The sequence below is a fragment of the Copadichromis virginalis genome, linkage group LG13, assembly GCF_057382275.1.
Source record: "Copadichromis virginalis isolate Kocher_CV1m ecotype Utaka linkage group LG13, C_Virginalis_male_GT1.1, whole genome shotgun sequence".
In the NCBI taxonomy this organism is placed as follows: Eukaryota; Metazoa; Chordata; class Actinopteri; order Cichliformes; family Cichlidae; genus Copadichromis; species Copadichromis virginalis.
Genome location: NC_140630.1, coordinates 9284701 through 9297594, shown reverse-complemented (window position 1 = coordinate 9297594; position 12894 = coordinate 9284701). Strand labels below are relative to the sequence as shown.

The window sequence follows — 12894 nt, the reverse complement described above, 5'->3', positions numbered from 1 at the left end:
GGAGTTTCCCCTTTCACATATACTAATGTGCCACAAACAGGACTTTAATGTCACCAACCATTCCCATGTTATTACGGTGTATCCATATAAATGGCCCACCCTGTAGAGTATCTTGCTGTTAAGAACTTTGACATATGAAACATAAAGTCATAGTCAGCTTTTAGCTAAAATCTAAAGAGATGAACCAATAAAGGTTAAAAAAGTGACAAAACTCCAGAAGGTCACTGTGCTTACATAAAAGTGTTATAAAGTAATTACTCAGTATAACAGAGTAAGCCAACAGGATACCCCATGTTAATCAGTGAGCTTTACAAGGATTTAGAAAGTCTGCTTTTCAAATGTATGCTAACCTTAGCTATCTGCTTTCCTTTCACTTTTCTCGTGCAAGTCTCATAACTGGAAATAACTGTTCCTTTAAAAAAATCGGACCAAATCCAAATAATAGGAAGAAAAAATACTGTATGCCACTACAGCTCCACTAACAAAAAGTAGTTATATAATATTGGTTATACTGTGTATAATGGTACACTGTGTGATCTGTCAGTCATCCACAGTGAGCTTCACCATGAGCACTTCATGAATATCTCTGCTGTGCAAAAAGTAAAACTGTTTTGTGTTATTTTTGCAATATCTTTTATTTTTTCATCACTATCTTAGCTGACAGATTTGTTTTCTGCTCAAGCATGTCCAAGGTACACACTGTTAAAACTGGCTGATTTAACAAACTGATTTAGACACACACACACACACACACACACACACACACACACACACACACACACACACACACACACACACACACACACAGTTATTTTACTGCATGACTTTATCATAAAATCATATAATGTAAACCCACCTATTGAGTCCAACTATTTGTATGAGTGTGTGTGTCTGTGCATGTATGTGTCAGTGCAGGTGCATTTGTGTGTGGTTGTTTTCTTGTGTGTCCTACCAGGATGAGCAGGCAGTGCGATGAGAACTCCTGGTGAGCAGGGATGGTGGAAAACACAGAGAGAACTAGACATCCGAATACCAGGATAAACCTTTGAAGACAAAACAAACACACACACACACACACACACACGCACACACGCACACACACACGCACACGCACACACATATTAATACAAAACATATATGTGTAATAAAGGTGATTTAGATCTTCGTAAAGGTTTAGACTCGTTAGCTCAGGGATTCTCTGGAAGTGATTATTTTCCCCCCACCAGGCTACAATCTGGATTTAAACTGTTAAGAGCCTTATTAGTTTCTGACGAAACAATGTTTACAGCTTCAGCATCTTTTATTTTATTACAGCACTGTAATTTAGTGAATGGAGGGAAGGCAAATAAATGGTTATCACAGTAACAATAAGGCCTCAAAAGATTGTAAATACATTCTGTTGTTGACTAGTTATCCTAGGGTTATCCTTTTAATTTCCAGCTTAATATATTTATTACTCTACTAGAGCAGGTTGGCGTGATTTCCTGTTTGAAATGAGCTGTTTCTTCCTTCTTCAATGATCCTTATCTGGTCTACAATGGCCCTTCAGTTCATTTCAAAGCCCTTTCTGGATGGATGTAAACTGCATTTCGTTGCCTTGTACTTGTGACGTGTGCAATGACAATAAAGTTGAATTCTATTCTGTTCTAATTCTATTCCGTTGTGATCTTATCTTAGTTATTGATCTTAGTTATCTTAGTTAGTGATCTATCTTAGATATATCTACTCTCACTTGTATCATGCAGAGCCAAGAATACAAAAATTGTGTGAAACTGAGCATCTAGAGCTCGCTGGTTCATAGAGATTATATAGACACTGAGCTTAGTATTTATATTTCACAGGAAAAAACCCACACAGAAACAAATAAAAAGCTAAAATATCAATATAAAGGGGGGTCACTGGAAAATCTGTATGTCAGAGCTGATATCCCACAATCTGTATGTCAATCCAAAACTGAATCCAGTCATGAATAAAAGTATTTTGTAATTTCTTCTTTTTCTTCTTCTTCTTCTTCTTCTTCTTTTGGATGCTCCCTTTAGGGGTCGCCACGGCGTATCATCTGCGTCCATCTCACTCTATCCCTAGCATCCTCCCCTGCCACACCAACTTTCTGCACATCCTTGTAATTTGATTTCTGATCGTTACTGTAAAGCTTGAGTCATAATCAGAGTGGAACTGTGGGGTATGGATCTGGAATAACTCTAACGTACTCAGAGTAAAAGCTCCAATTTCTAATGCGTTGTTTCAAATGACAATATAGACTCAAACTACATCACTGGTGCCTGCAAGGAAACCACTCAGTCTCTTGTACAGTAAGTCATATGGCAACTTGGTTAATGAGCAAATACAAATTAAAATTCACAAGGCAGCTTCCAGGCAACATATGCACCGACTAGCAGTCCCAGCCTACTGTTCTTCAGAGTAACTCTGAACTGTTTTTGTTTTTTTCCAAGACGCCATCTGTCTTTCTGATATTTATGTGTTTATGGTCTCATTCCCACAGATTTTTTTAAAGGTTTCTTTTCCAGTCTTATTCCCTTTCTCATTTTCGGGACCCTCGCTCTTACTTGTCTCTTTAATATACCAAATTGTTTACTGGTCCCTCCCACACTGTTTCCCTCCTCACCTCCCATCCTCCAACTGTAATCTCTCCTTCCTTCAGCCTTCTGTTTCTCTGGACGCATTTTATTTTCTCTCTTCTGGCTTCCTTGTATAATTGATGTCAGGATTTATTTTCCATGGGATCCACAAGGAATATGAAAAGTGAGGTGAATGCTCATGTGTGTACCTGGCTGCATGCTTCACAGCAGCAGAGGACTGATGGTTCGAACTTCCAGCACACATCTGTATCTGATACTGGCTCCTTGTCTAATAGCTCTTTACTGTCATGCAGACAGACAGCATGAAGAGCACATTTAAAAACAGCATCCAGTTGTGATAGAGAAGTTTGTGTGTTGTTGGTGTGTCTGTGTGTGTAACCACAGATCGTCAGGATAACTTGTTAAGAAAAGTAAAAAACCAGGCATAGGTAATCCTTTAGACCTGGTCTGAAACAGGTCAGGTTTTAACATGACTTTCCTAATGATTTTTGTTAGGCGTTAGCAGTTTGGGAAGTGTCCAAGCTTGCGGTGGATCATTTCTATCTCTCTGCTCCACCTCGTTCACTGCAGTGACAACACACTCCCAGGCAATGTGTTTGGTTTTGTTTGCCAACCCACTAATTTGACCACTAAAAATGATGTGCTGACTGGCTTCAATCAGTCAGCTTATCTTTGAAAAAATGTGCTTTTCCTGTTAGGATCATGATCATTCCTAACTCAGTCCAATTCCATTTAAGAAACTAGATGGCAGGTTATGTCATTGTATCAGGACCAATCAGGACTGAGGACTCTCCCATAAAGGAAACCTACCTGTGGTTAGACTCTCACTCTCTCCTTGCTGATGACTATTTGGCACACCTGGGGTGCTGCTCTTGAGCAATTCTTTTGTTTTTAAAAGGTTTGTGGTGGGAGACAGAGGACTAGGTAATTTTCACATGTAGGTTCTTTTCTGTTAGACACAACCTAATGGTCTCTTTCCACATTTTGTACAATCTTGAATAATTTTCTTCACTTTCACAAGGACTCAAAATTATTGTGGCTGTCCCGTTACTCCCTCCGTCCAACCAGGGGTCATAACAGTGGCTGTCAAGACGCCACAATTACATTAAAACTTGACTGAAAATGAGTAACTACATGTCTTATAGAATGATGAACCCAAATGTGAACTTTTGGTTCAAATAAATATGCCTGGAGGAGATCAGTAGAGCTGGCTACAACAGTGTAAACAAAATTGTGTTTTTATGAATGCAGTAAAGGATCGTCACATTTTGATCCACCATGTAATACTATTTAGAAAATATCTGCTTGGCAACAGCATCATCAATGATCCCAAACATAATGGCAGTGCAGTAACAGCATAATGATGGAAGAACACACAGTGGAGCACTATCAGTCATGAACTGCCAAGAGCAGTGAGGGATCATGATGACAGCACAAGATGCAGCAAAGATTCAAAGAAGAGATTTGGACTGTCCGTCAAGACGCCTGGAGAAGTACTCCTGAAGACTACAAAAACACTTTCTGTAAAAGCAGTGTGGGATGTTCCAGATCTCTTGTTTATGGAAGAGACCAGATCAACTTCCCTTAAATGATTGGATGGATGCATTTATGTATATGTACTTCTACCACTCCTCTCCTGTCTCATTTATGTTTACTTTATGGAGCAAAATATATCCTAGCTTGTAACACATCCTTCAAGTGTGGCTATTTAAAGAATTCTCCCTCTAATGTTGCAGCACAACATGTTTTTTCATTGCTAGAATGCTATGAATGCTTGTTTCTTTAAATTATTTATTTATTTAGGCTGGTGAGTCCTGAATTTCAGCAGGAAATTATGAATATGAAGACAAAAGAGTTTCTGAATCATGTGCACTGGTTTCAACATTTTAGAAGGTAATATCGCAGAAGTTGGCTTGTAACTTCAGAGGTAAGCAGTAGTGCTCTTCTTTGTCTTGCGATCTAGCTGACCTTTCAGCCAATCTGACACCTTTTGGAAACACAGATAGCTTCACTAAACACGCCACTCTGAAAATTGACTTACAAAAGTTTTTCAGAGATACCTAGAGTCTGCATGCAGTGGTGTATATGTAGGCCTTATTCCACACACTACGTTTTAGAAACATAAAAATGCATCACTAGCACATTAATTGCGTGTTTGCATTGGTACTCTTTGTAGGAGCATGTAATTTTAGAAGCAATGACATGTACAAATTATACTGTGATGTGATTTGAAATTGGTTAAAGAATTTTTCTCCAAAATTTCTTGACTTAATAAAGTGAAGCCTGGCTAAATTTCAGTGTCCAAATGTAATTTCTAAGGCTATTTTGTATTAGACAATTGCATATTTTCAAGATGTTTTTATTTTTCATCCTCATGTTTCAAGTATATTTTCTTTTTAATAACATTTCAGTACCAGGCTTTTAGTGAATAAATAAAATGAGTGAACGGTTTAGTGTACTGTGTGAAAATAGAGCAATGAGAGACCTTGATTACAGCCTTTGGCAAAATCAGAGTGAATAGCTCCTGCAATTTACAATCGGGGACTATATGAATAACTTTGGAAACACACGTTATTATTCTTTGATGTTTATAACAACACAAGCAGAGGCATTCTCGATGAACGCTCCACGCTATATTTACAATGGCAGCAGTTTTCATTTTTGAGGAGAGGAGATGCAAAGATCACCCATCACATCAGACAGCTCTTTACCATTTGGTGGACAGGTACTGGATCTGTGATTTCAGTCATCAGATGATTATTGTTTAGACATGCTGATGAGAAGAAGGCATGACTGCGGGTTTCTGAGTCAACCGTGTGATTATGAATAATGAAAAAAGTCTAATGAACTCTCGGCTTTCTGTGTTTAAAAGTGGCATAATTTTACATCACTCATCTGAAATCAGCATAGTATCAACATTGCTTTAAGCATCCAGGAACAGTGTGTGTTTTCCATCTGTTGCATCTCTTGTCGGACATCGGTTGATGATGAAATTATTCAGTGGATGCAGGCAGACATGACGAACAAGGAAGAACTGATGAGAGATATAGTTGATAACAGTTCCTTGGTGAATTTGCCACTTTTTAAAAATAGCTGCACAAATAAAGTAGAAGTGCTGAGATCTGTGTAGCTCATTCTGAGAAAGCTGAGTGTGCAGCAACAAGTATGTATTCAGTACAAGTATCTCAAGCAAGGCTCTCTATTAAATATATTTTTAGTTTTCGTTAAGGCTATTGAGAAAATGCTGATACTATTGCGAATAACTTATAAAACAGATGTTTCACTTGCTGGGCCCACGTCCTTATTTTATGTTTGACAGCAATTGGTAGATAAAGGTTAAGATAAAGATAAAGGCTTGGACATGAATTGAGCTGATGTTTGGGGAAGGCCTTGAAGCTGACTGGCAGTGGCTCCCGGGCCGATCCTCATGTATTAAATAGAAGTGAAGAAGTTAAAGAATTAAAAAGGGCAGGGAGGGTGGGGCACGTAAACGAGAACGAACAGCTTGTAGAATTGGGGGAACATATATAGATGAGAACTGGAAGGAGCGTGTTTGGAGGTGTGGGCCTGCTCCTGAAATTCAAATACTTTATCTCCAAATGTTTAACAACACATTGTGAAAAACAGATCCAGTGGTTTTAAAGCAGCTACTTGTCTCAAATTATATAATTAAATTAAAAAACTTGTGATCCTGACTTTGAGAATTTAATAGATGTTGGCAGTTGACTAGCAATGCTGAAACTTGTCCTTGCTTGAAGTCATCTTCATGTAAGTGTTTGGAAAGACATATTTTTAGCATTTGCAAAATGCTCCATCGTATGGCATTTCTTGTAAAGATTGAACAGTATGCCTCTGTGTTTAGTATGAAGACTTTAATGTTACTGGCTCAGTTTAAACTAAAGAATTAGACGTGATGATACATATTTGCATAAGTACAAGTTTTCCATCACCTCATAGCTCAATATCCAACTCAGGCACAAAAGCAATATTAATTAATATCAATATTAACCTAACAGGCGATTTGTGTGTCGTCTCATATATGGTTCATATAGTTGTTGTTGCAAAAAACGTTGCTGTTTACTGACATTAGCACCAAATGTTTAGAGTCCATTCAATTTCACAGTGTTCCTCCTCAGAACATTTGTGGTGGATGTCCCAGTTTGTTAAATGTCAGCTAACTTTGTTTATTAGGTTGCTCCACTGCATGCTGGCCAACTTCTGCATCACATTGTCAGACCAACATGTGGTTAAGTTGGTGCTTGACACTCTCAGTAGAGGACTGCAGGTTTGATAGTTTGCCCCCCTTGGTGCATATGACACAGACTTATTTACTGCTGATGAACATCTGAGGAACTGCACTACTGTACACACACACACACACACACACACACACACACACACACACACACACACACACACACACACACACACACACACACACACACACTCCTCCACAAGGTGACAAGCTGACAATAATGCCAAAAAAGCCAGGAGAGTGAGGTGAGTATGTGAGTAATCAGTTCCCTGGAGATTTGCAGCCTGGACTCCCAGGGCGGTTTCATTACAAACATGAGATCTTAAAATAGAAACAAGGTAAGTAGGCTACAACAGGAAACAAACAGTAGCTGCACAGCAGTTTCCAATTTGATGACTTTTAAAAGTTGTTCCTTCTTGAAAATGTGTGTATAGCAAAATTTAAAGCTACACAATTTGTTATTTCTTCCAAATATGTACCTCCAACTTTACAGGTAACTAGAAGGATTTCAACTGATTTATTTGTGGGAAATTACTTTCCCACTTTCAGATTCATGTGTAAAGTAAACTAAATTTCTGATATCATCAGTGCAAAAAGTTATAAACTGATACGAACAAAGCAGATATAGTCTTGACACTGGAGAGAGGACCACTTGACTTTTCTCTTTTCTGTGGATAATAATTTGTCTCTGACTGGACATGGAAAGTGGAAGAAGGTTTAAAGTCATCAAGCAGCTTATGGTAAGATGTGTGCATCTGTGTGTGAAGCACAGATATGTTTGTGAGATGTAAAAGCTTGCAGTATGCACATACTAACATGATACGGTTGGTTTAAACAAGTGTGGGGAGCAGCCAAGTAAGAGAGCACGCATGATGTTTTTATAATTAAATAAGAATCTGAGCATGGATGGAGAAAGCGTGGTGTGTTTCTGTGTCTCTGAGTGTGTGTGAGAGAGAGAGACAGACTGGGTACGTGAGAGGTCAAGGTTTTCCACACAATGCTGTCTGGTATCATTATCTATTTCCTTCTTTCTTTTTGTGCCAGCCATGCATACCCTTTCAATCAAGGGAGTGGAACCAGAGGGGAAAAGATTGAAATGGAGAGAAAAAGACAAACTGAGAGAGCTATGATGTTCCTCATAATGTGTCAAGTTAACAAAACAAAAGAAACAGAAACAAGAAACAAAAGAGCAGCAGAGAACTCGGTGGTGGATTAAAGGGGAAATACTGACTCCCACAAATCAAACTGATTGAACAATATAGGAGTTAGTTCAGCAGGTTCTCCTGGATGAAAGCAGCAGGGCTAGTTGTGGCTGTAATGGGAAGACACAGCTCAAGCTATAAATGCTATATATCCAAATAAGAAAGTCCTGGTTAATCGGTATATCTCTAATGAAACAAGACAGGGAGATAGAGATGAAGGTAAGGGGAGCAACTCTTTCTTTTCAGTCTTTTTGTCTGCCCAATCTCTTACTTTCTCTCTGGACCTACTGTGGACCTCTCAGGTGTCACTGAATGATATCACACACACACACACACACACACACACACACACACACACACACACACACACACACACACACACACACACACCGGTAGATAAAGAGCCAAAAGAGATGACAGAAAGAGATGAAAAAGCAAGATGAGGGAAAGAAGGAGGCATAGTCAGAAAGAAAGACGGAGCCAGGGTGATTCTTTGCCAGCAGTCTATTAGTTAATCCCTGTGTTTATCCAGTCGAGTGCAGTATCTTACCTGATGATGGCAGTGATAAAACATACGGTTTTATTTCTAAGCAACTACCTGACCAAACACAGCCGGGCCAAGGACATGGCGCTGCACGGCTCTACAAGCCTGTGAAAGAGTTGCAAGGCTTTCTCCATCGAGCCTTTCTCCACTAAAAGAAAAACGCAAGAAGATGTAATAGTCGATCTTTAAATCTCAGAAGTCAAATATATAGGTGGATGGAAGATACCATCTCATGTCAGGAAGTATAAGAAAGGCCTAATACAAGGGCATGAACCAAGCTTGAAGTGTAATATTCAATTCAATCGATCTACAAAGTATGTAACTTTTAATCCTGAGCTGATAGATTTAAGGGTCACATGTTCTAATATGACTCAAATAATATGTAGGAAATAAACCCTAGAAGACTTCTCAGTGATCTGTTTTGTCTTCTTTAAATGTTGCTGAACTGAACAGCCTCCAAACAATGATAGACTCTATATACAGAACTAAAGAGCACGGACTCCGGTTGCAAATAACACCACTAGTCCAAGAATGCCCTGCTAATTTCCGGGATATTTTGGCTTTACTTCTGTACAGTGGGAGGCTGCATCGTGATGCATCGTCCATCTTTATATACAGTCTGTGGGGACGACACACTCCAGCTGCATCTGCGTGCGTCATTTAATGCCAGTAACGTCAGTGACATAAAGACCTACGAGGCAATGGAGATAAACTGCTCAGCATGTGCCAGTTCACAGAGAAAATTTGATAAACCTCCCACAGTGGGCACAGCAGATGCTTTGACTGAGGAGATTTTATATTACACACACACACATCCATCTATACACATATGCAGTTTTTTTTTATCACCTCATTTTTTATTTGACAGAAATACTTCTAATATAAGACTTTTATATAATAATCATATCATATTCATATTATTTCTTTAGACATAGAGAGCTGCACCAATGTCATACAACAGAAGGAAGCTATTATTAGCATAAAATGATTGTTTATGGAAAGAGAATTGGCAAAGCCGTGCGGGTAGAGGTGTTATTTAGTTTTTGCTTTCTGTATTGATTTGACTTAGCGCACAAGTTTAGAAACAGATTTAGAGATGTCTCAACAAATTCACGACATCAATCCAAACTTTTTGTGCAAAAGGGAATTAAAGGTAACTGCACAGTTCAGATCTGCGACATCTAAATTTGGTATGTCTGAGCATCCCTCTTCACCGGTTTACCAGTGGATTAACGTGCCACATCGCCACATCTAGAAGCCATGTTACTGCAGCAAAGAGAGACAGACAGAAAGACTTCAGAGACGGGCGCAGAGAGCAAGAAAGAGCCGGACAGAAGCCAATTTTCCATGATGTGGGATGCACTGAAGATGGGTGACTGGTGCGAGAATACTCGGAAAGCTTTCAGTGCGTGCGTGCGTATGTGTGTTTTCGTTAACTAGACACAGACTGACACATTGTTGAAGAAAGCCAACAGCTAACGGGGTTCATAAAAAATACTGGCTTATACACACACACACACACACACACACACAGAGACACACACACACACAATACACGAGATTCCTATCAGCACCCATTTCAGCATTTAAACCACTCCAAAACTCCCGTTCACAATGCTGTGAAGCAGATGTCAGAGGCAGACAGTGAACCAGAGACCAAAGGAGAGTTCAAAAAGGAGAGAACGGTAGACAAGTTTATGTGACAAAACTGTATCCTGCATTGAAAATCATATATATTTATTTATTTATTTTAAACTATTTGTTTCTCTTGAACACACAGCCTCATAAACAAGAGTGATGTCCCTACACTGACAGAGTGGGAAAGGGAAGGGGTTCAGCTTCTGTGTTTGATTTCCCTTGGACTTCGAATCAAAAGCTTTTTATCATTTGATTTCTCAGAAATCAGAGCGCACATAAACACAGGCTTATCCAAACCTCTGAGGCAAGGAAATTAGAAGCACAAATCTGCAGTTGCTGTGTAGATAAAGACTCTGAATTATCTATTTTACAATAATATCTTTGCTGGCTGTATAGATTGAGTAGATACACTTTCCTCTTTCTTGCTGTGTTCTAAAGACAGACACTTGGCTTAGCCAGCTGCATTATGCACGTTATGACAGAAAATATCACACCTTTGTGTATTTGGAAATCCACCGGGCTCAGTGGGTAGCTTTCTTTAATGCCACTTGATTATGTGCAGCATGTGCATGAAGGCTCATTACTCACACCCAGCTAGCTGAGCCCAAAGAGGACTATGACTGATCAAGTACAGGGCCTGTGCAGCTTAAATGAGCTCAGTTAAGCCAAGACCACAATATGGTTTGTCAGGAATTAAGTCTGGCTTTTTGTCTTGCAGTTTTGAATCTTGGCATTTTATGTAACTCATTTCAACAGCACATTTACTTCCTTTGTTTCTTAGACAGGACTGCAATTTAAATTTTATGACTAAAAGTTTAGTTTGACTGAGTTCATTTTTTTTCTCTTTAGCATTGTAAAACACTTTTTTGTTGCATTTGTACTTACACAATAGGCAGTAACAGGCCTTGTTGAATTTTACGTATTTATAATCACAGGATATTGTGTAGCGAAAAACAGGGCTGAGTCTAGCTTGCTATGTTTGAGGGTGCAGCTAAAATAAACCCTAGGCAACCTGGATGAGACAAAGACAGGAGGTCAGAGCAGACAACTTTGGTCCCTGTTCAGATGTTCTCGTCTATTTTTAAAAATACGAGTCCTGATGAAAATAAGCGTAATAGACAAGCCATCTGAACTAAATTAAAAATAGTACCCACAGGCTTTAGAATAGAAGTCACTGCAGGAATCAACAGTTACCCTTATCAGTTTGTGCTAATCAGCACAAAAACAGCTACAACAGAAATACAGTGAAATTTAGACACAGATCAAAAAAGTTGCTTGAGTTAACTGAAGTAGATCATGCTTTTGTGTATGTGCTTCTTTTGTTTCTATGTTTGTTTTTATTGCATCTCTGTGCCACATCTCTCTCTGCAGTGGGAAACTCTGGAGGTGGCAGTAAGCTGCTCACCCAATCAGACATTTGCAATCATTCTTGTGATTTTTCTGTTGCCTTTTCATATTTATTTATTTATTTTTTTACCTTTGATTTAGTAGGCAGAATGCCCTGTTTGAGTGGGTTGAGTCTTGCCCTGTCCGTAGAACAGGCTTATGTGGAAATGTGAAGAAAAATGCACTGAATGAAAATCCATCCATTCGCTTCCGCTTCTCCTTTTCAGGGTCGCGGGGGGCGCTGGAGCCTATCCCAGCTGTCATAGGGCGAGAGGCGGGGTACACCCTGGACAGGTCGCCAGTCTGTCGCAGGGCCAACACACAGGGACAGACAACCATTCGCACTCACATTCATTCACACATTCACACCTAGTGGCAATTTGGATTTTCCAATTAACCTATCCCCACAAGCTGCATGTCTTTGGACGGTGGGAGGAAGCCGGAGTACCCGGAGGGAACCCACGCAAACACGGGGAGAACATGCAAACTCCACACAGAAAGACCCCGGCCTGATGTTGGAATTGAACTCAGGACCTTCTTGCTGTGCGGCAACAGTGCTAACCACCGTGCCACCGTGCTGCCCTAACCACCGTGCCACCGTGCTGCCTGAATGAAAATCTAATAGTATATTTTTCTCCATCAGTCTTAATCCATTTAAAACTGTTTTTTAAATACTGTAGCAGTGCAAAGCTATAACAGTAACGTAAACAAATGTGTATAAAGTACAGAAGTGTAGCCATGTTAAAGCCAAGTTAGAGTCTGAAATATTTATACTTTTAAGGTACTTACTGGAGAATTTTATTTATATAATGTGTCAGGATACTAAGTGAGAAAGTTTGAGCCTCTGGCAAGGCTCAGTTCAACTCAGGGGCCTAATACCTAAGGTCCTCGAGCATGAGATACATTTTCATCAGTGCATATGTTAACTGAAAACTACGTCTTAAATCTGTATTCACCTTCAAAATACTGTATTTCTTGTAGTATATCACAAAACCTCTTTATGAAGAAGATGAGTCTATGTTTGGTTTTAAAGGCTTAGAAATTAACAGCTCAGATGACTGACTGATAATTGAACAGTTTACTTGCATGATGAGCAAATTAAAAAGAACACAGAACAAATAAAATCAAAGCATGAAACATGCCAAAAATTGTTTGCAAAAGCACTGCTGCTCTGGAACTTTGGAACGGTGAATAAGGGAATTATTAGAGAAGTAAATCTGGGCTGTTGAATTGCTTTGGTGGAGTCAGCTCATTAGGTCAACAGATGGC

At 39.3% G+C, this 12894-nt stretch overlaps 1 protein-coding gene across 4 annotated transcripts in view; it reads right to left on the bottom strand.

Annotated features, from left to right (window-relative positions):
* Nucleotides 1-12894, bottom strand: part of kcnq5a (potassium voltage-gated channel, KQT-like subfamily, member 5a) — a 126141-nt gene that overhangs the window by 32936 nt on the left and 80311 nt on the right. For all 4 annotated transcript variants that reach the window (XM_085477156.1, XM_085477154.1, XM_085477153.1 and 1 more), the window contains exon 2: nucleotides 953-1043. In XM_085477156.1, coding sequence (XP_085333282.1) covers nucleotides 953-1043 — 91 coding nt within the window. The remainder of the gene's footprint in view (nucleotides 1-952; nucleotides 1044-12894) is intronic.